Source organism: Heterodontus francisci, chromosome 10 (genome assembly GCF_036365525.1).
Source record: "Heterodontus francisci isolate sHetFra1 chromosome 10, sHetFra1.hap1, whole genome shotgun sequence".
Taxonomy (NCBI): Eukaryota; Metazoa; Chordata; class Chondrichthyes; order Heterodontiformes; family Heterodontidae; genus Heterodontus; species Heterodontus francisci.
Genome location: NC_090380.1, coordinates 60,254,392 through 60,279,712, shown reverse-complemented (window position 1 = coordinate 60,279,712; position 25,321 = coordinate 60,254,392). Strand labels below are relative to the sequence as shown.

Genomic DNA, 25,321 nt, shown 5'->3' with positions numbered 1-25,321 from the left:
TAGCAAAGGTTATGGGCCCTGACAACATCCCGACTGTAGTACAAAGAACAAAGAACAGTACAGCACAGGAACAGGCCATTCGGCCCTCAAAGCCTGCGCCGATCTTGATGCCTGTCTAAACTAAAACCTCCTGAACTTCTGGGGACCATATCCCTCTATTCCCATCCTATTCGTGTATTTGTCAATATGTCTCTTAAACATCGCTATCGTACCTGCTTCCACCACCTCCCCCAGGCAGCAAGTTCTAGGCACTCACCACCCTCTGTGTAAAGAACTTGCCTCGCACATCCCCTCTAAACTTTGCCCATCGCACCTTAAACCTATGTCCCCTAGTAACTGACTCTTCCACTCTGGGAAAAAGCTTCTGACTATCCACTCTGTCCATGCCACTCATAACTTTGTAAACCTCTATCATGTCGCCCCTCCACCTCTGTCGTTCCAGTGAAAACAATCCGAGTTTATCCAACCTTTCCTCATAGCTAATGCCCTCCAGACCAGGCAACATCCTGGTAAACCTCTTCTGTACTCTCTCCAAAGTCTCCATGTCCTTCTGGTAGTGTGACGACCAGAATTGGACGCAATATTCTAAGTGTGGTCTAACTAAGGTTCTGTACAGCTGCAGCATGACTTGCCAATTTTTATACTCTATGCCCCGACCGATGAAGGTAAGCATGCCGTATGCCTTCTTGACTACCTTATCCACCTGCGTTACCACTTCCAGTGACCTGTGGACCTGTATGCCTGTACTGAAGACATATACTCCAGAACTGGCTGCACCCCTAGCCAAGCTGTTCTCATATACCTACAACACTGGCATCTACCCAACAAAGTGGAAAATTGCCCAGGTATGTCCTGTCCATAAAAAGCAGGACAAATCTAATCTAGCCAATTACTGCCCCTTCAGTCTGCTCTCAATCATCAGCAATGTGATAGAAGGTGTCATCGACAGTGCTCTCAAGCAGCACTTACTCAGCAATAACCTGGTCACCAATGATCAGTTTGGGTTGCGCCAGGGTAACTCAGCTCCAGATCTCATTACAGTCTAGGTCCAAACATTGGCAAAAGAGTTGAATTCCAGAGTGAGATGAGAGTAACTGCCCTTGACATCAAGACAGCATTTGACCAGAGTGTGGCATCAAGGAGCCCAGCAAAAGTGATGTCAATGGGAATCGGGACTGGAGTCATACCTAGTACTTAGGAAGGTAGTTGTCGTTGTTAGAGGACAATCATCTCAGCCGCACCACAGCACTGCAGGAGTTTCTCAGGGCAGTGTCCTAGGCCTAACCACTTCAGTGCTTCATCAATGACCTTTCATCCATTATAAGGTCAGAAGTGGGGCACGGATGATTGCATAGTGTTCAATACCATTCACAGCTCCTCAGATACTGAAGCAGTCTATACCCACAGCAAGACTTGGACAATATTCAGGCTTGGGCTGATGATTGGCAAGTAACATTCATGTCACACAAGCTGCTTCTTCACAATCACTGGGTCAAAATCCTGGAACTCCCTCCCTAGAAGCACCAGGGGTGTACCTACACTGTATGGACTGCAGCGGTTCAAGAAGGCGCCTCACCACCACCTTCTCGAGGGCAATTAGAGATAGTTAATGGGCAATAAATGCTGGCCTTTCCAGCAATGGTCCCATCCCATGAATGAATAAAAAGAAAATGCCTGGATGACAACAGAGATCCCATTTCAAAAGTAATCCATTGTGTTTATATTCATGAGGATGCGATTCTAATCTATATCGATGCAAATTATTTTTAATAGCTAGTGTTGAACAAATGTGAAGTTTTGCTTGCATGGAATGCAACTGCAAATTAAGGTAAATATGTAATTTGATATAACCTGATATAAAACGGTATTTTTAACGTGCCAGCTATCATTCATTGGAACATGCAAATGAAGTTAAAGATTAGAATAGTTTTACTAAATCTAAATGGGATTTTGATTTAAATAACTGTGTTCATCTGACTACCTGTTTAGTTTAATGGGCAGGTTTCATCATGCCACACCTTTTCTCAAATTGATAAACTCCTGAAGCAAATTTTACAAATTCACCTACGAATTTCAGAACTATTTTTGACATCAGGAAGTTGGTTAACATGAAAAACTGAAGTTGCAATTTGCTTTTTTTAAAAGAAAATAATAACTATTTTTCTTCTCGTTGGATTTTAAACTAACCACAGGGATGAACACTTGCAGAATAATCACTTAAGGTTGAGACCTAAAAGCAATAAATACAAGGGTCAAGTAATGCTCCTAGCATAACAGCTTCAGCCACAGAAAGAACTGGCAGTTTTCCACATCAATTTTTTTGACAATTCACTCCTAATTTCACCTCTCTTTTTGTTGTTTCTTTTTATATGACATGTATTGTTTATCATTGAGATTATTTCTTGTTTAAATCTACTTTAATCTTGAAACTAAAATATATATTAGCATTGCAATTATTATAAACTTCCATTTCCAATGCAAGTTAAAACTGGGTTCTTGAATGCAAATTTAGTTTACCACGACCATTTCCTAATGCCCACCATTATATTAAATAGTGAATTTAAGCAAATATAGATACAAAGACTTTTTGTTAATTTAACTGTATTTTAATACAATGGATTACTTTAGAGTCCATTAAGTAATGACTTGGTTACAGCGAGCACTGAAATTGTTGCCTTGTTGATTCATTTGGTATTCCAGTGCATTTTTTCCGAAAATTATTTTAGTTCTCTTCTGTATAACCTCTAATTCCCTCACTAGATCTCCCTGGCTCTCTACCTCACTTTCCTCCTTTAAGATGCCCTTTAAATCCTATATCTTTGACCAAGCTTTTGGACATCTGCCCTAATATCTACTTAAGTGGCTCAATGTCTTATTTTCTTTTATAATGCCACTTTGAAGCAACTTGGGACATTTTATTACATTAAAAGTGCTATATAAGTACGAGTAGTTATTGTTGTTATCTTTTTAGCAACACCTGCTGGATTCCACAAATTGATAATCTTTTCTGTGACTGAGTCATACGCTCCATTAAGGAACCATGAGCAATGCCACCTACAACTTCTGAAACTATGAAACTGAGCTGAAACTTGACAGGAATTTTTTAATTAAGAGAAAATGTAAGGATCAAATAGAATCTAGTTAGACTTTTGTTTGATATGCAGGTTTGTGGGAGTTTCCAACTTTTATTATGAGACTGACAATTGATTTCAAACAAAAGATGTACAATCAAACACACTTTTATTATTTTATACAGTACAGACAGGCAATGGGATAAAGGAGATGACTAAAATCCTTGACACAACAACAACAAGTTGCATTTATATGAAACCTTTAATATTATAAAACATGCCAAAATGATTTACAGGAGCGTTAACAGACAAAATTTGGCACATGAGCCACATAAAGAGATTTTAGTACTGGTGGTCAAAGGCTTGGTCAAAGATGTAAATATTGAGGAGTGCCTTAAAGGAGAAGAGTGAGGTCGAATGGCAGAGAGGTTTGGGGAAGGAAATCCAGAACTTAGGACCTAAACAGCTGAAGACACAACCACTAATTGTGGCATGAAGAAAATCCAGGATGTGCAAAATATTTAAAGATACCATTAGTATGAGGCACTTTTTAAAAAAGAGAACATTACATACCTGGCTGTGCAAGAGCAATAAAGATGGCCAGTAACAGCAGAGGAAACTGAAGTCTTTTCCTTGGAGATTTTATTTCAACTAGAACTGCTTTTCTTGAATGAAATCTTATTTCAAAGAAATTCATCGTCCAGCAGCGACTGATTAGTGGGTTCCTATGGAGCAGAACATGAGTACTATTGTTTACAGACAAGAACTTATCAAGCCAGGCAAATGCCATGATATTTATATCTGCTATATATTTCCTGTTCTAAGCAACATACATGAAGTGCTTTAGTTGTTTTAGATTGGATAAGAGTGCCAGTGAAATCGTTGCATAACAATGCTATTAGCTCATGTAACAAGAAGTTTGTGGTTAGATGTGTCAAAGCTACAAACTTTAAAAACAATATGATCAATAGAGGCTAATCCTGACGCTGATTCAGTTGGGATTAGTCATGTTTATGAGAAGTGCAGCAACGAGAATACAGAACCAAACTTAAGAGTTATGAAAAATTGGAACGATTTTAAGGAGAGTGGTACATGTGCTGTCAACAAACGGAAGGACAAGAAATGTGACCCTCAGCATCTTTTGCACTCAAATCCACATTCGTGTCTGCTAAGACTGGAAACCAATTAAGCCCCGTCCGTATGGAAATGCGACAGCTAATCACACCTGGATGTAAACTATACTCAAAACACAGTGAGGCAAGGTTATTTGCAGACTCCGAATAACCTTCATTATAATGGACTGTGAACCACCCTCATCTCTTCCTAATGGGGCCATCTTCAAGGCCATTATACAACCCAGCTAGGACTGAAACCTGAAGTCACATGGGCAAAACTAACCATTGTAAAATTCACCTGAAAAGGTAATCATTTTGAGGAACAGAAAGGAGGGTCTTTTCAGGACAGGACTAGAGACAACAACATCAGTCTGGTCTCTCCTCAGCCACACAGTGCAACAAAGAGCCATCTTGAATTCCAGCAAGACTGTATGTGTGTGTGTGTTTGTTTGTGTGTGTGTGTGTATAATGAGAGAGACAACATTTCCAGCCAATATATGCAAGTTGGAACTAGCTACAGCAGAGACAAGAGAAAGCCTTTGCAAAAACAACTTTTCCACCAGTGAGAATTGACCTAAGACATCAGCACCGTCTTTAACCCAAAGTGAACTGCCAGGAGACTGCAATAGCCCAACGAATACCAGACAATCAGCAAACAGGCCTGCAACTTTAAAAGTTCACTTTCTGAGGAGGATCCCACAAATTATTCCTGTATTAGCAGACTTTTACAACATGAACTCTGAACACCTCTTACCCTGTACTTTTCTATCCTCTCTTGAGAGTGAATGTGTGTGTGAGCTGTGTTGTGATTGTTTTGAGATTTGTTTAAAAATAGTTAGGTTTTCTTGTAGGTTTTAAAAAAAAAGTCAGTGTCTGTTTATTTGCCAAATAAAGCACAGGACTTAAAACACTAGTAACAAAAGCACTTGCTGTGGTCAGTTGGGAGGTGAACAGTGGGAACAAGTCATACCATCACCCTGGCCATGTCAATTTAGGGGCTCTACATCCGCGATCGAATCCACACACAAATGAAAAATTGGAAGTGGGAAGCCAAAGTGGTTCCCAGAAATAATTTAAAAACTTCAGTACAGGTTTTCTTGTGGTTTTCAATGCTAGACTCCTAAAAATGTCCACATTGAAGGCCAGAACCTTCCTTGAACAGAGTGAAGTAACTTAGGACTGTTTAAAGGCCATATTCATTGAAGAGTTATGGAACATAGCTGGGAAGTTAGAGATAAATATCCATCCAAAAGCTAGGAAATCCAAAATCCGAAAATAAGTGGTGAGCCATTTTGAAATTGAACTTGACAAACCGGAGACAGGCATAGAATCTGAAACAGACAGGCTAGCATTAGCCAAGATACAGCTGGAACGGCGGAGACTAGAGCTAAAATTCCAAGAAAAAGAAAAGCAAAGGGAGGGACAGGAACAGAAGGAGGAGACAGAATTTCAGGAAAGGGAGAAAGAAAGAGCTTTCCAGAAGAAGAGGCAGGAAAGAGAGCTAAAGCAGCTCGAACTAAATGGGGGAAGACCCACTGTACCCGGTGAAGGCACTGCCAGTGAGGGAACTACCCCTAGCTCATGATCGAGTGCTGAGCTCTTAAAGTTCTCCCAAGTGATACCAAAGTTCAATGAGGAGGATGTGGAGGTATTTTTCATCTCATTTAAAAAGCTTACAAAATAGTTGAAGTGGCCAGCCAAGGGCTGGACCTTGCTAATGCAAAGTAAATTAACAAGAAAAGCCCTTGAGGTTTATTCCCTATTCTCCAAGTTCCTCAAACTATGTGATGACCAAAAATGCTATTCTGAGCACATATCAGTTGGTACCTGAAGCCTATCGACAAAATTTAAACACACTAGGAAAAGACCCTCCCAGACTTGCAATGAATTTAAAAGAATTTTGATTGCTGGATATGATCTCTCAAGTTAGAACCCTCATATGAAAATTTGAGAGAAGTGATGTTGCTGAAAGAATTTAAAAATAGTATCCCAGCTAATATAAGAACCCCTATCGAACGGCACAGAGTTACAAGGGTAAGAGAAGCAGCCAAAATGGCCAACAACTATGAGTTAATACATAGACTACTAACTCAGAATACATTTGGGTCTAGTAACTCTGACAGGCTATGGAGAGATAGCAGGGATGCAGATGAAGCAGAAATGGTCTCGAGAGAAAAGGGGAGTAGTGAAGGAAAACCAGATCAGTCTCCAACTTTTAAAAGATGAAACCAAGATGATAAACCAGTAGGGATCCTGCTGTGTTTCCAGTGTGGAAAATCTGGGCATATCATGGCAGATTGTTGGTATTCCAAAAAAACAACCAGGGGCACTGCAGTCAAGACAGTGTCCATAGCTATGAAGTTGGTGAGCATGTATACTAATGTAGCACCAGATCAAAATACCTACAAGAACCAGGCAAATAGATAACCATTCTCAGGAATACTGGTTGTCTTCAAACACTACTTGTAGCAAAGTTTACAGAAATGCCACCTGAAAGCAGAACAAATACCACAGTATTGGTAAAAGGGCTTACTGGCAAATGCTTGAAGGTTACCTTAGTAAACTTTTACTTGCAGAGTAAGTTGGTCACTGGGGTAGTGACATTCGTGGTCATTCTGAGATGACCAATGCAGGTATTGACCTATTACTGGGCAATGACTTGGCAGGAAGCACATTATTGTGTCCAGAGGGTCCCAATCAGTCCACAGAGACTGGAGAAACTGAGAGGAACAAGAAAAATTCTGTGCAGTTGCAGAGGGCTGAGGAAGTCCCAAAAATTTCACGGGGGTGATAAAGCCAGTAAAGATTAAAAAGGCTAAAGGAAATCTTGTTGAATTTAAAGAGTCCAAGATGCATCCAGTAGAATATAAAGAGGGCAAGATAAAAGCAGCAGAGGATGAAGGGAATGCGCCAGAGGGATGGTTAGCAGAACCCTTCTTTAAAGATTTAAACAGGGACAAGGAAAGTTCCCAAGCAGGCAAGCCAAATGTGAGGGAAATTCCTCACCTAGCTGAAGTGCCACAGGTGACTACAGCTGAAGTTGGAAAGCCACCTACAAGCAGTAGTGCCCCAGGGCATGGGGCAGATTGGGGTAAAAACTATCCCAAAAGGAAAAGGGAAGGTAAAATGCCCTAAGGAAAACAACCCTTGTGAAAGCCACAAGAAAAATAAAAGTGAGGTCAGTGACAATGTGCCCATTGAAGAATCAAAGCCAAAGCTAACCAATCCCAGTGAATTTGATTCAGAACCCACTCAGGACAAAGTGCAGAAGGAGAACACAGATGTCTCATAGGGGCTAAAAAACAATTTACCACCCACTGTCACCCTAGAGATATTAATTATCAATGAGCCAGAACCCGAACTATTAAATCCATGTGTTGTTGAAGCCACCGTTTAAGGGGTTACAGGCAATGCAATTGCAAACAGCCAGGTTCAATGCAGTAAAGGAAGTTTGCACATTACAAGCCTTGGAACGGAAAATATGTTTCTGCAGCAGTCTCCCAAAGTACTGAGAACAGATGCTAGAGAAATCCAAACCCATTTGCACCATATAAATGGGATTTAAAAGGGGGAAATGGATAGAAAACACCAATTTTTCTAAACCGAAGCTTTCCTGGGGCAAAACATCAACACCAAAAAAGGAAATTCAATTATAATTGTGCCTCATCCAAAGAAAGGATAATGAAAACTCAAACTTGAACAAGAAATGGCTGTTACAGACAATGCTAGCTGTAGCAGTTGTAAGATTGAGGTGTGGCTGTCCTAAGCGCAGAATGTGTGTAGTGGTGTGACCCTTGTCCTTCCTCCTTTCTTTCTTTCTAAACCAAGAAAGCAAACAACATAAAAATGAAATCCAAGAAATTTCATTTTTTTCCTTTTGGGGGAGGTGTCATGTTCATGAAAGGTGCAGCGATGAAAGTACGGAACCATACTGAAGAGTTATTTTAAAAATTGGAATAATTTAAAAGAGATTAGTACATGTGCTGTCAACAAAATGGAGGACAAGATACAGAACCCTCAGTATTCCTTGCACTCAAATCTACATCTGTGTCTGCTAAGAATGGAAACCAATAAGCCCCGTCTGCGCGGAAATGCAACAAATAATCACACCTGGGTGAGAGCGATATTCAAACACAATAAGACAAGACCTTTCTCAGATTTTTCATCTCTGAATAACCTTCATTACAATGGACTGTGAACCATCCTCATCTCCTCAGAATGGGGCCATCATTAAGACCATTATCCAGCCCAGCTAGGACTGAAACCTAAAGTCACATGGGTGAAGCCAACCCTTCCAGAAGTATTCACCTTAATAAGTAATGGTTTTGAGGAACATTGTGGGGGGGGGGGGGTTCTTTTCAAAGCAGTATTAGAGACAACAACATCAGTCTGGCCTCTCCTCAGCCACACAGTGCAACAAAAAGCCATCTTGAATTCCAGCAAGGCAGAGAGAGAGAGAGAGGGAGAACATTTCTCGCCAATGCAGTTGAACCCCACTGAGGCAAGTTGAAAGCTAGCTACAGCAGAGACAAAAGAGTGCCTTTGCAAAAATTACCTTTCTAACAGTAAAATTGACCTAAGACATCAGTACTATCTTCAACCCAATATGGCCACCAGATCACCAGCAAACAGGCCTGCAACTTTAAAAATTCATCTTCTGAGGAGGATACCACAGGTTATTCATGAAACAACAGACTTTTACAACCTGAAATCTGAACACCCGTTACCCTGTACATTTCTATCTATATTCACTTGAGAGTGTATGTGAGAATGAATGCGTGCGTGAGTGGTGTTGCGATCATTTCAGGATTTGTTTAAAATAAGTAATTATATATTCTTTTACCTACAAGAAAACTGGTCACTGTCTGTTTATTTGGCAAATAAAACAAAAGGGGTTAAAACATTAGTAACAAAAACTCTTGCTGTTGTCAGTTGTAAGCTGAACCGTGGGGAACAAGCCACAGCATCACCCACCTGACCATAACTATTAGATATAAAATCTCAGCCTTCAGGAGAGGAACAGGGAGGATATTGCCAAAGGGGAAGAAAGTGGACAGTTTTAAACAAAAATGACATAGGTAGAAGTCTATTCATTGATGGAATAACTATCTGGATAACTATCAAATATAACAGGCCAGAGCTACATTAAGGTTAAACAGTGGTTTAGAACTTACTGAGGAATCTCAAGGATCACTTGTTGCACAGGCACAAACTAACAACAACATTTTATTTATATAGCACTTTTAATGTAATAAAACATCCCAGGGTGCTTCACAGGAGCATTATCAACCCAACAATGTCACCCAGCCTCATAAGATGATATTAGGTCAGATGACCAAAAGTTTGGTCAAAGATGTAGTTTTTAAACGAGTGTCTTAAAGCAGGAAAGCAAGATAGAGAGGCAGAGAGGTGTAGGGTGGGTATTCCAGAGCTTAGGACCTAGGCAACTGAAGGCTTGGCCACCAATGGTGAAGTGATTAAAATCGGGGATGCTCAAGAGGCCAGGATTAGAGGAGTGCAGATATCTCGGAGGGTTGTGGGGCTGGGGGAGATTAGAGATAGGGAGCGGTGAGGCCATGGATATGACACCAAGGTTGAAAACAAACTGGCTTAATCTCAGACTGTTGCCAGGGAGAGGAATGGAGTTGGTAGTTAGGGAACAGAGTTTGGAGCGGGCAGTGAAAATAATGGCTTCAATCTTCCCAATATTAAATTGGACAAGAATATTCAGTAACTGCAGTTCAAAGCCAGTAGTGTTGGTATGACTTGTGAGAAAACATACACGTTACCCTTGAAGACCAACCATTCTAGATTCAAATGGATTGCCCTGGAGTTGATTTATAGTGGTGGAGAACCAAATGTTGTTCTTAAATTCCAAGCAGTACTGCTCAATTCTTGAACCACCTGACTGATAATCCTAAAATGGAATGGCAGTTTTGCCAATTCTTTTTATGGAACTCAGGACTTGTGGCTAACTTGTACTTACTGATAATAAAAAAAATTTGGAGGACATAAATTAAAATTTAAAAAAATGAAAGAAACATTTCTGAAGCAGTGTCTAAATGGTAAAATAATAACTGCAAACATCTCAGCTGAGCTTTTTCTCCTTGAATTTAAACACTGAAAAGCCCAATATTTTTCCGACAATGAAAAATCCCAGAATTGTCTTTAAAATAGAATATGACCATTCCATTATCAAAATGCTCCTACTTTCAATGATGTATGTTGTTGCTACCTTTTAGCAGTTTTGGGCTTTTATTAATTAGGGAGTGATCATTGAATAGCATTTTATCTAGGATTGTCACATATTTCAGACTATGATCTGAGGATTATACTGGCTAACGAAGTTGGTGACTTTAATATGTTTTAGTTTTAATGTTTCCTACTGTAAGATATAAGTAGAAAAATCATATTTGAAATAACAGTCAACTTGACTAAAATGCATTTTAAATATCTCTATGTAAGTAATTAGCCGAGAAAATTAAATACACTTTTTGAAGTTTCATGTTTCTGTATGATATCAGAAACCACATTAAACAGTACTGAAGAAATACTTCTACATTATGTTAGCTATACCAGATTCATTTGACCTTTAGCGGTGTAGAAGAAGGATTACAATTTTCTTTGTGGTATGGAGTTAAATGCACAATTAGATCAGTAAATTAACGCAGAATGTTGATTGAAGATTGGTTGGGGGTATTTCATATTAGCTATATTACTCTTGAAATCTTGAGTCCCTGTATCATTATCTGATTTTTTTTAAAGGCAAGCATTGTATTAAAAAAAGTTCCAAGTTTTGTCAACTTTCCACTTTTGATGTGATAAGTTTGCATTATTCTTGTCAATGGGATATTGACAGCCCATTCATGCCAACCAGCAAGGTTACTACCTATTTTTCTTGAGAATACTAACATGATACTCTAGAAAATGCAAATTTGTAAACACATTAGAGCGCTACAAAAGACAATTGCCATAATTCACAAGCCCACCCTCAACAAATGCAAGGTTGCCACTACCAGTACATAATAGTCTGAATTGTGAGTGAAAATTAAAATGTGACATGCGCTTATTTGCCCAATTTTTGCTGTAATAATAATGGTGTGGCTAACAGCATTCACTGTTATTATAGTTTAAATCTGACAGCCACTTTTGGTGTCCACAAATGTGCAGTTGAACTCCAGACATTACTGTCAGGGATACCCTGCTCTTCTACAGGAGATACTGTTGCAGTCCTCACTGATAGACTAGGCACTTAAATCACTGAAATGGTGTGCACTTAGGGTAATTAGGCAGTAGTTTTGCACAAAAAATGGCTGGAAACTTTAAGGTTAGTGCATTCAGGAGTAAGTTATGTAATTAGTCATAATTACTGCTGAAAAACCTCCCTGGCCTGAAAAGTTAAATTTTATACATGTGGAGTCTCATTCCCTCAGAAGAAAATTAATGTTGCAGATTAAAAAAAACATTTTTTGTAAGTTGTTCTGTTTGTCTCTTTTATCTCTCTCTCCCTTACTCTCATTTATATGTCCCAATCTTACTTCCACTTCCTGTACAATGATTTAAATGCAATTTATATTTCCTATTTTTACTTCTTGGTTTGTACTCTTCGTATCTCAATGAGGATTTTTCAATCTGATTAATTGAGAGCCTCCCTGCTGCTTGCCCTACTCACAGACGCTACAGATCCCCTGTACATGATACTGTACTGGATCAGATGCCTGATTAGTACAAACCTTTGCTGACAAATCCACAAAATGTCTTTGGGCAACTGTATGCGAGTTGAACAACGAAAGCCATTCCTTTACCATTGAGAACAAAATCTGTGCCATTAAATTAACAGGCACCACCCTTGACATAAAATAACTGGTTTGTTCAATAGTAATGACTAATTAAACAGCAAATCCCTCTGATTTGTACATATGAATTGGTCTTGTCTCTTACATGACATAGTTATTGTAATAATTAGTCTATTGTCATTAATTAGACTTATGCATTAAGTATTGCTAAATGTCTTAAGGATTCCATGGGGGAAGATTTCTCCTGTGCAATATATGGAATGTGCATCATTTTACTAAGAATGAGCTTACAATTTCATTGCACATAGTGCATTGTAGAAAGCTTAACCTATTTTTTATTAATAGGTCACTTGTCCTAATATCTCTTTGGGCTGAATTTAGTGAGGCCATTTGGAATGGGAATCGTGGCCTGGGGGATTGGAAAATGGCGTAGGACGCGTCTGCCCATAAATCCGATGTTGTGATGTCGGTTCCATATTTAGTCAGTGGTGGGAAAGGACCAAGGTGGCATTGCCATCCCGATGTGACGGAAGTGTATTTTAAATTGTTGAAAAGTTAGTTATAATAAACTTGCATGCAATTTGATCGCGACTCAACGGGGGATTTGGAATTAAGTGAACAACAGGCAGTCCTCAGGTGCCTATGGATCACGGACATTGAAAGGTGGTGGCACTGAGGCGAGGCCTCAGAGCTGTGACTGGCACGGCACAGGGGAAGAGGGGAGAGCAGAGGCCATTGTCAGCCTGCAGTGCGCTGCGCATGAGTGATCTTGGTCTCGAGTAATCTGCATGGGTAGTCTACTGCTGGGTGAGAGGGTTGGCTGGCCATACTATCAGGTGAGAGGGCTGGCTCTCAGCAAGGGTAGCACTGAGGGCCATTAGTCTGTTAGCTGGGAGGCAAAGTAAAGGCAAAGATGTCAAGGTTACTTTGTCTCTGCAAGGACAGTGCTCTGGAGGCCTACTGATCAGCTGGCATGGATTTCATACGCCCAGTCTTTCTGGACTCCCATGGCATGATGCAGTGTCTCCAAAGAAGGGAGGGCCAGGTTGCAGCTGCGCCTGCCCGTGAAGCTCCACGACGAGAGCAACAGCAGCCGGCCATGCCAAGAAGGGCCCACCTGAGCCAGAGAAGGTACTGGACTTGACTCAGCTACCTCCAAATGTCCAAGTGGCATTGTCAGTGAAGACTGCGGCTCTCCAAGGAGGCCATCACCAACTTGTGCACCATGTGGCAGGACGAATTGTGACCTATGGGAAGACAGTCATCCTATGCCAGTGGCCTTGAAGATCACTGCAGCACTTAACCTTTACATGTCTGTATCATTCCAGACATCCACCAGGGACATGTGTGGGATCTCCCAAGCAGCATCACACCGCTGCATCAAGGAACCAACTAATGCCTTGCTCAAGAGAGCCATCGACTATGTGCGCTATCGGTCTTACCCAGACAGTCAGGCAGAGAGGGCCATTGGCTTCGGGACCATCGCTGGATTTCCCCGGGTGCAAGGCATGATAGTTTGTTTGCATGTGGTCATCAAGGCTCCCACGGAGCAGCCAGCCACCTTTGCCAACAGGAAGGGCTTCCATTCCATCAACGTTCAACTGGTCTGCGAGCAGCAAAAGCATTTCTTGCAGGTGTGTGCCTGCTTCCTGGGAAGCAGCCACGATGCCTACACACTTTGACAGTCCCAGGTACCAGAGATTTTCAGGCCCACCCCCCACTTACCTTCAGGATGGATTCTTGGAGCAAGGGCTATCCATTGAAGACATGGCTACTCATGCCTGTGAGGAACCCTTGCACTGCAACAAAGGAGAGATACACCTGCCACAGGTTCACCTGAGCAACCAAGAGCAGGCCAATGGGCTACTGGAGATGAAATTCTGGTGCCTGGATTGATCTGGTGGAGTCCTGCAATATGCCCTGTAATGAAAAGCTTTTTATGTTGTCTGATGCAACATAAGTGAGATGCGTGGAGTTCAGTTGATTGAAGATCTCAAACAGGTATATTAGCAGATAACAAATATATACAGTGCAGAGCTAACTATTTATGGGACTTGCCTCGTGATGTTACAATTACAGAGTGAAACACTGGCAAGTCCTGGTGACTATGTCCTGGTGCTTAGCTCATTAACATACTAAGATCTTAAAGGGACATTACTCTTAAAGGCAATCACACAACACCACCCTTCTTTCCAAAGATAAGTCTCATATGATAAAAGTAAGAAACAAATAAATTAGATAACATCAAAATTATTTACACATGGATCGAGATTGTGAAGTTACAGATATAAAGACGCAATAGTTCATAAATTGTCTCAGTGGTTTGACAACACTTGCTCGGGGAGTTTGCATCTCATCTGTTGCTGTTCTTTCTGAGTTTCTCCCTCCCTGCATTCAGTTCCTGTTGCTCTGCCTTCAGCCTACTAACATACTCTGTTGCTTTTCTCAAGATGACCGCTTTTGGGGCCTTGTCATTCTTGGAAAGTTCGGGCACCTCATCTCGAAGAGCTAATAGACATTGCTTCAACTCATTCCTCCTCTGCTTCTTCAGGACATTGCTTGTCCTTCGCCTCTCCTCATCCTCCGCATCTGAAGGCCTGGGGCTCTAGGTCGTGGGCTTGTTTTCATGGTGGTACCTGCCTGTTCTGGCCCGTTGTGGTGCTGGCGGTTCTCTATAGAGCAGAACTGAAGGCACAGCATAGTTGTGCTGTTGCTGGGTTTCCATACAACACCGTTTGATGCTGGTCAGAGTCTGCGAGCAGGTTCCGGTCCTTGGAGATTTCCCCTTGGTGTTGCTCTTGTGGATGGTGATGATAATGAGATCCTTACACACTGGTAGTCCTGCCACTGCTGGTCAGCTCGTGTCTACTAGGTAGAACATTTGTGGTTTCCATGCCGGCTTGCCGTATCTGCATTGCATTGTTAATGTGCCATTGCATTGTATGCAGTTAACTAGGCAGTAGTTGGTTGTATCATTGATTTCCAACGACTCAGGTGCATAGCTTTGTGGATTCAGACTGGTAGGATATTTGCACTAGTACCGGTGTCAATCTTGACCTTGAGTGTGTGTTTGCCAGCTTTCTTTGGGCACGTGATGTTGATAGTGATGAAAGATTCCTGTTGTTGGACTTCATCAGCATGACGTGCCAGATGTTCCACAATGTGGAATTCCCGTTCGTCTTTTGTCTGAGAACTACTACTCTCTGAGTCTTGTCTCAAGTCTGTTTTGCCATGGATTTCATGTATTGGATTGCGCTTATGCCAGTCTCTGGCTCTTTCCTTGCTGCTGTTGTCCAGTTATCTGTTCATTTGCGTCCCACCTTGACTTCTGGTTGCGTCTTTAGAGCCAGAATTACTGCATAGGCAGGCCCAGTGCCCTTTTGCACCGCATGCCTTACACAGGTCACGAAATGCAGGACAACTTCGCCATGAGTGGGACCCACCATACTTACCACACAGCTTACTAGCTCTTTTCGACCTGGTGATGATGCTGATACTGTTGGCTGCACTAGTGCTTGCAGGTGCTGTTGTACAGCTACAATGGCTATGTATTTCTTGCCATCTTCCAGCAGTGCATCAATACTGTGACCTTTCTTTTTCACAAAGAGTTTTTTCTGAAATGCTTCAATGGGTGTTGGTACAATCACCATCCCCATTATTTGGTCTGACAGATCAGTTTCTGAGAAATCACATTTGTTGCCCTTAATACGGCATATACTGATGAACTGGTCTATTGATTCCTCTTGCTGTTGCCTGTAGGACATCCATTCCAGGCTGTGAATTCTGAAATTCACTCCAAACCGAAGCTGATCTTCCAGCGCTTTGCATATCTTTGCAGGATCTTTCTGGTCCTCTTTAGATAATCCAGAGGTATTGATTCTGCGAAATCCCTCATTTCCATTTGCTATCATTATTTTTACAGCCTGGTTTTCTAGTTCTACAATTACTTGGTCTGCAAAGCATAAGTGCATTCTTTGTTGGAACAGTTTGAACTCGGATAGGATATACGAGCCTTTCCAGTTCATGTCGGGCAAATTGGTATCCATCTTTCCATCATTTATTTGCTTTAAAACTTGCTTTCAAACCTGGTTCTGTGACTCTGTACTGTCTTCCTTTTAAAGAAATCTGTTATCTAAACTGGCTGCTTTGATTGACAGTAGCAGGTGTTTAGCAGTGCTTGTCTGTTTATCTAGCTTCCAGCACTCTAATCTGTCTCTTTTTATACCGTTGTTTAATAGGTATTTCAAGTGCTTTTTCTTTTACTGGGGCTTGTTTGTGCAGCTGTTCTATATGCAATTCTTCACACTTGGTTTTGTGAGTTTTTTTAACTCTGGCTGAGTTAAAGCTCTTCAGCATTTGAGTTATTTAATGATTTCTTTTTATAGCTCTAGCTGTGAGCTGTGTGAATGGAGTATTCCTTTGTTTTTTGCTGCCTGTCGCCTCCTGTAATGGCGTGGAACTGATCAGCTATGGGAGCCTTAAAAAAATCAATCAGCCTGAGTTAGGGATTGAGTTTTCCTTTTTTTGCTTTTACTGACCCTTTAAGAAAATCAACTTTGTGAGCACCTCAAAGCATTTTTTCAACGGGAATTCCTATACCGATGGCATACCTGACTCACGCGATCACAGTGATTGATTTGCAGCCTGTTATTCAGCGCTCTGTCTTCTACAGCTGGAGGAAAGTTTTTTTTCTTCATTACACCATTTGGGCCAGTGTTTCTTTTAACCTGATTTCTTTTAGCTGTAGGTAGTTTTTAAAGCTGTTTTCCTGATGTCTTCAATGTTGGATCTTGTCTTCTCACCACAGCTGCCACCATGTAATGAGAAGCTTTTTATGTTGTCTGATGCAACATAAATAAGATGCGTGGAGTTCAGTTGATTGAAGATATCAAACAGATTTATTAACAGCTAACAAGTATATACACTGCTGAGCTATCTAATTACAGGACTTGTCTCTTGGTATTGCAGTTATAGAATAAGACACTAGCAAGTATTCACATGACTATGTCCTGGTGCTTAGCTCATTAGCATACTATGATCTTAAATGGACATTACTCTTAAAGGCAATCACACAACATGCCCTAGCGAGGATCTCATGTATTGTGGTGGCCTGCTGTGCTCTGCATAATCTAGCACTGCAGAGGGTGGAGGCATTGCATAATAAGGACATATTTGAGCGTCAGTCCTCAACCAATAAGGAGGATGTGAAGGAGGTTAATGAGCAGGCAGCAGTGGATCTTGAACACCTTACACTGGAGGCCAGAGTCATTGAAAGACCAGCCAGGGAGACAAAAGATAATCTCATTCATACCCGCTTCTTGTCACCATGCTGGCTTCTCAAAGTGAACTCAATAAAGACGCATTCAGTCTGTCACCTCCTTTCTATTTGGGTTCTATGCCTCGCGATCAGTTTAACCAAATGCACTGACACAGCTGAGACACTTAACAAAGGAGGGCTGTAGCTACACTGGCAGTCCACTTAGAGAGAAGGGTGAAGGCAGCATCTCACACTTAAGACATGAAAGAATAAGCTTTTTGCAACAATGAATGCAAACTGCAATAATGAAGAACTTTATAACATAAAACAAATGGAAATGTCAAATACCCATGAAACCCCAAGTGTGACTATATGCTTTTTTTATACCTTTCCATGTGCTTCTACGAGTTGTGACCGTATGCTAGTCACTGGACTGGAGGCAGGCTGCTGATCACACTGCCCCTTGGCCTATGATGACTTTGGGGGATGTCCTCTGGCTGCCTGAAGCCTGGAGGGCCCCAGCTGCTTGAGGGTTTCCTGCACAGGTGCAGCACTCCCCTCAGGCATTGCATCTGCTGGGGCTCAGCTCACTGGCGGAGGGGCTAAGGAACTGCTATCCACACTGAGGAGAGTGCCCTGAGGAGAGCCCCCATCTGTGGTGGTGAGCCTCTCCTCCTCCATTACAAGGTTCACTTGAACCTTCCTGCTGACTGGAGAAGACTCCAGGTGTTTCGTCCTTCTCTTGCCTTTCCACTGCTGCATTGTGCTCATGGCCAAGGTGATGGTGTGCAGGTCTGCACGCATTTGTGGGATCTGGCTCTCCATGAAGGTCGCCAACCTCTCCATGGAGGAAGCCATGTGCTCACACACCTGATACATGGCAGCAGTCCTGGCATGGATGGACTTCTCTGTCGTCCGCTCATGGCTGCGCTTGGCCTCTGGCATCTACTCCAGATGTTACCTTACCTTTCTCAGCAACTCCAGCATGCCCTGTGCTGTCAACACCAGAGGCTTGTCATTAGCTTGGTGCTCAGCATGGGCCTGGCCACCCACAGTCCTCTGTCAGTGGCTTCGGCTGTCTCAGCCTCAGCCAGCTGCTTGGGCACATGTGTGGTAATCTCAGCAGCTTTTCACCCTGATTCTAAACCCACTGAGGTGCAAGTATCTGCGCTGGTGGAAGGGGCAGGAGAGTCACGTGACGGTGCATCCCCTGAGTGCTGCTCCTCCTCAGAGGTTGATGGCTGTTCCCCTTCAACTGTAGCCTCCTGCATACAACGATCTGCAATAGAGAACACAAATATCTGTGGGTTAGGCTGTGAAGATCTTGTTATGCCAACCATGCATGATGTGGATCTCCAGAAGTGGGGTGGATGTCAAATGAAGACAATCTTTATTCTTGTGCAGAGATTCCAGTCTCACCATCCACTACTGAGTGGCCGCCCTGGGTCCCTGCTCGCTCCAGTGCCTCCTCCTCAGTCATGGGAAGAGGCAGATATCGGCTATTCTTCTGCCAATCCGCGAAGTCTCCCTGACGTTATGGGACCGTTTGTCCTGCAAGTGGAAAGAGGGACATAGTAAGACTCCACAGGATGAGCAAAAAAACAATTCTGCTAGTGGCAGCCCCTCATCCCCTTCTGGGGTTTCCTACATGGCTCTTCCCCACGTCCACTCTGAGGGGACGTCATTGGGCTGAGCTGTGAAAGAAGGTGGCCTGTGGCTGAGATGCATCCATACATCTGCCAGGATGTGGTGATGCCTATCCCCTTTGCCATCACCTTTGTGGTGACTCCCTCCCCATGTTGCACTGCCTCCCGTGTCGCCACGAGCAAGCCCCAAAGAGGAGAGAGGTATTGAGCACTCATCTTCGTAGAACAAAGTAAGTAATTGACTCTTTTCTTGCAATGGGCGGAGTTGTGCATTGGGTGACCCAACAGCTGTTGACCTCTTCTGTGATCTTCTAGCAGGCTTGCTTGGTCAGGTGGGAGGATCTCTTCTTGCCATCTCTTAGAAGGAGGACCTCCTGCTTTTCCCTAGCAGCTTGGAGGAGAATCTCCAAGGAGGAATCACTGAACTGTGGGGTCACGCAGGGTCTTCCACCTGACATGGTCTCTGTTGGCTTCCAGAGAGCTCCGAGCGTTTTGACACCTTGGTCACCAGCACAGCATCAGAGGAACTCCACAAGGTGGGGGTGGGGGGAGCAGCACAGCAGTACAGCAGCAGCAAAGACAAAGCAGCATCAAAGTCAATCAGTGAAGCAGCAGTTTAAGCAGAGCTGACAGTGCTTTAAATATGGCACCAACAACAGCGTCCTCTCCGCTGACGACTTCATTGGCGCCTCGCCACCTGCACCCATTGCGTAACTGGACGGGTACCTGTGCCTCCATTAATGGGCTGCCCGCTGTGTGATTGTGGTGGGCCAGACACACATGTGACGAGAGATGACGCGCCCACTTGCATGTCTGCCACCGGGACCCATGACCGGTTCGCTAACTTCAACCCTATATGTGGCTCAGTGTTAAATTTTGACTGATGAAGCTTGCATGAGGTGTCTTGGGATGTTTGTACTATATTAAAGGTGCTCTATAAATGCAGGTTGTTGTAATAAATGGGGATTCCACTACACATCTTACACATTTGCAGCAGCAGAGTGAGAGAATCTTAGAGGAAATTCACATTCTGGCCATTCCCATTGCATACAGATGAAGGAATGCTTAACAATATCATGCTAATTTTTATTAGTTTATTATTTTAACACAAGTGTGTTTATCTAGTTTTTTTTTGTACAGTGTAGTTTCAAGGCCATTATGTTAATGCTATGCTCATATTGTATTTTGTGTCTTCAGATAAAATGATTAATTGTTTTAGTCTATAATCCTCTTTTCTTTGTGGTAATATCCACAAGATGACCATGACCCTCAATCATTATACCCGAGGCCCTTGCAGACTGGCTGAGGGAACATCTGAAGTAAATGGAGCTGATTCCATTTGCTCCTGAGTGCTTAAGCAAATGGATGATATGGAATGTGAGTGATTGGCTCATATGTTTGATAACTCATTGAGGTCTGTGCTAAATCCATCAATTGGAGGGAAGCTCATGTGTTCTCATTGTTTAAGAAGGGAAAAAAATTGAATTATGGGAACTAAAGACCAATCACATTGATAGCAATCTGCTGGGAAGCATAACAGGGTATGTGATTTATGATCACTTGGAGAAATTAATAGTTAATAGGGACTCCCAGCACGGCTTGAAGAAATGCATGTCCTACTTCACTAACTTGATTGAATTCTATGAGTGTCTCTTGGATGATGGATGATAGCATCTGTTGATGTTGAACATTTTGGTTTCCATAAAGAATTTATAAAATATTGCACAGAAGGTTATTGGAAAGGATTGAATTTTATGGGTTATAGAGGTAATTGGCTGAAATTTCATAGGCAGAACAATGATATCAATGTTAATGGGTCTGAATGGGAACTGGTCATAACTAGAATTCAAAGAGATTCTGTGTTGGAACCATTGCTGTTGATCGTTTTCCTGAATAAATTGTATGAGGTCAATGGAATAATTTGTAAAGTCACAGATGATGCAAAAATGTGTGCAGCAGTTTGTATTTTAGGCCAAATTAATAGGTTGCAGGCTGATTTAGAAAAGTTAGGGAATTTGATATGGGCAATTGCTGTGTGATGCATCTAGGTTGGGAAATTCCAAACATTTTATACCATGTAGGGGTACCAGTATAAGATAACCAATCCAGAAAGAGACTTGAAGTCATAACTGATTGCTTATGCATATCTCCTGAGCTATGTGAGGTGATGATACGGAAAACAAATAGGATGTATTATTGCTTTTCTAGTATCAGCAAGTATAGAATAAAGAGCACTATACTATTTAAAGCTTTTGGCGTGTCTATACTTAAGATTATTTTTGATCATTACAAATGGTGGAGGATATGTAGGTTCTAGAGAAGGTGTAGAGGAGTGTAAACTAAATAGTTCTAGCTCTCTTAGTTATCGGAATAGGTTCCAAGAGTTAGGGCTTTTAATTTAGAGAAACATGGGCTTAGAGAGGAATGTGAAGAAGGTTTTTAAAATGATGATTGAATTGGATTCGGTTGGATATTGTCTATTTGAATGTTATTTAAGATGACTAGGGATGGCATGACTGGGGGAATTCATATAAAATTCTAGGGTAAAGAAATAGATTAGATGCCAAATTTGAACAGTTTTACATTTTGAAGACAAAAGTTGCTTCCCTTAATCACTTTACTTGCAAATAACAAGTGCTTTTCTTGAAGTATAAAAATTACTTAGTGGTTTATTTGAACTCAATTTTCCCCATTAGTTGCATGATATATTCCATGAAAATGTGTGCTTCTTATCTGTGTTGAATAGGAACTGAAATTATTTTTGTTTTACTTTGGAGTTCCTGTGCAAATGTGAAATGAGATATGGCAACCTGCATTATCAATCTCACAGGAAGCCTGCTTGTGTATTACTCATGTGTCTTGTTAAAGTGCCATTGCAGTCTGCAAAGTATTAAAACCTCAAGATCACCGTGTGATAAGATCAAACTGTTCTGTCAGTTCCCTTGAGTTTGTAAAAACAAGATCGGATTGCGGTAACGTTTTCATCCTGTTTGCTTGCGTTCACCTTTTGTAATAATTGCCACTAGAATGTGAATTTTAAAAGTAAGCACAATCAATTTTGATGAACCACACATACTGACAGAGATTGGTTAGCAGCAAGTAACTGTCGATCCCACTTTACATTGTACTAATCTAAACAAAAATATTGCCAGCTGCGATGAAGAAATTATATTTTATTTAGCTTTCCTAAAACTTTTGATCAGCCTGATATATTTTCTACAACTAAATACCCACAGAAACACATATTTCAATGAAGTAATTGAAACATTTGTTGATAAACAAGAGCTTCCTACAATTACATGAACTGGCCAGCTGAAAAAGAGACAATTGCAATGATTTGAGAAGTGTTCTAGCACAGGTGGACTGGAAACAAAGATTGGCCAGGAAAACAGTAAATGAGCAATGGCAGACAATGGGTACAAACCAAACCTATTCCCATAAAGAGGAGGATGGGGCATCCAAATCTAGAGCTCCCTGGGTGACAAAGGAAATAGAGGTTAAAATAAAAGAGAAAAAGGAGGTTTATTGCTAATGTCTGGTGCAGAACACAGACAGTGCAGGAGAAAATTCAAAAAGGATAGAAGAAGGGTACAGAGATAGTATGAGAAAAGTTTTAAATATAATGAGTCCAAAAACCTTTTGTAAACATAGTTAAATGAATGGTGGGGGATGATTAGGGACAAAAAAGGAAATTCTGTGGAGGTAGAGGGCATAACTGTGGTTCTGAATGAATCCTTTGCACCTGTCTTCACAAAAGAAGGGGATGAAGTTAACATTGTAGCAGAGGAGGAGGGAGTAGAGATCATGGATAGGAGAAAATAGATTGCAAAGAGGTGTTAAATAGATTGGAATCTCTCAATTCCCAAGTCACCTGGTCCATACAGGATACATCCTAGTTCCTGAGGGAAGCTAGGGTGGAGATAGCAGAAACTCTGACCACAATATTTCAAACCTCCTCAGATATGTGGGTGGTGCCAGAGGACTGGAGATTTGCAAATGTTACACCCCTGCTCAAAGAAAAGGGGAGAGGGATAAACCTGATAACTATAGGCCATTCAGTCTAACTTCAGTGGTGGAAACTGACTAGAACCATTGTCCAGGACAAAATTAACTCTCACTTGGAGAAGCATGGGTTAATAAGGGACTGCCAACACAAATTTGCTAAAGGAAAATTGTGTCTGACTAAGCTGATTGAGTTCTTTGAAGATGGAACAGAGAGGGTTGATGAAGGTATATGTATGTATGCATTTTAAAAGATATTTGATAAAGTGCCACGTAACAGACTTATTCAGAAGATCAAAGCACATAGTATTAAAGGAATGGTGGAAACTTTGTGTATAATTTGTGTTACGAGTGCTTCCATTTTTTGTTTAATTTTGACGATTTGTGTTTTCAAACCGAAAAGGAGTGCATGGATGTTTTTTTTTCAAGCGTCATTGAGAGGACAGGATTGTAAACAATTACTGGAAGGCACCTGTCTTCAAATAATTACCCAGCAGGTGTTCTTGACATGATGGAGATGTTTACAGAGAAGTGGCAGGTCAAGATTTATAGGGATCAGGAGGCTTGATTCTTGTGACATTGGTTTTGGGTTCATTTTGGACAGTGAGTTGGGATATGGACAATGGTTTGAAAAGACAGTTGTAGAAAACTTGCCAAGAGAGCAATACCCAGCTCAGTCTGATCCAGCTTTTTGGAAAAGACTGCCAGTTTTCCATCTCTTGAGAAGCTGAGGAGTGTGTGTATGTGTATGTATAAGGTAAAAAGGGAACTTTTATATTTCGATCTGTGTCTTTATGCTTTGCTTCATTACTGGTTAAGACTTGTTTTATAATAAATGGATAATTTTGTTTATTAAAGAAACCTTGTTGGTGTGTTTTATTCTGGGATAAAAATTGTATATGATTGACCGTATCGGTAAGTGGGAAAAAAATTAAATATATGTTGTGATCTGTGGAGAAGTGTAACTAGAATAAATCATGCACTCCTCCCACCTCGGTCGTAACATTTGCTAACACATAGGACGCAGAGAGTAGTGGTGAACAGATGTTTTTCTGACAGGAGAGATGGGATCCCCCAGGGGTCAGTATTATGACCACTGGTTTTCCTGTTGCTAAGTGTGAAGTGATGGACATTTGAAGAAACAACATGGAGAGGTAGTATAATCTAAATATTGAAAGGGTGTAACTGCAGAGAGAATTTGGGGTGCAAATTCACAAATCTTTGAAGGTAGCAGGGCAAGCTGATCAAGTGCTTGGGATACATGACTTTGTACACAGTGACAATGAATACAAAAACAAGGAAGTCATGTTAAACCTTTACAAATCACTGGTTAAACTGCAACTGGAGTATTGTGTATAATTCTGGTACAACACGTTAGGAAGGATGCCAAGACCTTAGACAAGGTTTAAAGGAGGTTTACCAGAATGATACCGGGGATGACAGACTTCAGTTTATATGAAAAGATTGGAAAAGCTGGGAGTTCTTTTCCTTAAACCAGAGATGGTTAAGGGTAGACCTAATAGAGGTATTCGAAATTATAAGGGGTTTTGATCGAGCAAGTAGGGAGAAACGTTCCTCTGGAAAATATTTGGTAACAAGAGGTCATAAATTTAAAATAATTGGCAAAAGGACTAGAGGGGAAATGCAAAGAAATTTTTGCACACACAGGGTTATGATCTGGAATGGACTACCTGAAAGGGTGGTGGAATCAGATTTCATAGGAAGCAGGCCCTGCTCACAAAACTGGTTATGTCCCTGGGTGAATTCATCATCATTGGGAGTTTCCACTAATTGTACTCGTTTGTAGGCCTTCGAGGAGTCTCCAAAATTTAAACAGGATATTTTGGGTACAAGGAAAGCAATATTTTGAAAGGTTTTTAATGTTTAAAAAATTTTTTTACTAAGAAACTGACTGCAGTGTGTCAATCTAACTAGAAAAAAGTTTTGCATTTTTTAAAATAATTTTTAGTCACTTAAAATTGTTTCCTCACAGGTGGCATTTAAGAAAGGATATACTTGCATTGGAGGTGGTACAGCAAAGGTTCACTAAATTGGTCCATGGGATGATGGGGTCGTCCAATGATAGGCTAAGTAAATTGGGCCTATACTCTCTGGAGCTTAGAAGAATAAGATGTGATCTCATTGAAACATACAAAATTCTGAAGGGGCTTGATAGGGTAGACACTGAGAGATTGTTTCCACTGCTCAGGGAATCTAGGGACACAGTCTCAGGATAAGGGGGTGATCATTTAGGACTGAGATAAGGAGAAATTACTTCACTCAAAGGGCTGTGAATCTTTGGAATTCTCTATCCCAGAGGGTTATGGATGCTCTATCATTTAAGGCTGGGATAGTTAGAATTTGGTGTCTCAGGGAAACAAGGGATATGGTGAGTGGGTGGGAAAGTGGAGTCGAAGCCTAAGATCAGCTGTGA

The 25,321-nt window shown here is 41.3% G+C and overlaps 1 protein-coding gene across 1 annotated transcript in view; it reads right to left on the bottom strand.

Moving 5' to 3' along the window:
* Positions 1–25,321, bottom strand: part of LOC137374458 (cell surface glycoprotein CD200 receptor 2-like) — a 69,848-nt gene that overhangs the window by 18,324 nt on the left and 26,203 nt on the right. The window contains exon 3 of the mRNA XM_068040596.1: positions 3,645–3,796. Within this exon, the coding sequence (XP_067896697.1) occupies positions 3,645–3,768 (124 nt within the window). The 5' untranslated portion in view covers positions 3,769–3,796. The remainder of the gene's footprint in view (positions 1–3,644; positions 3,797–25,321) is intronic.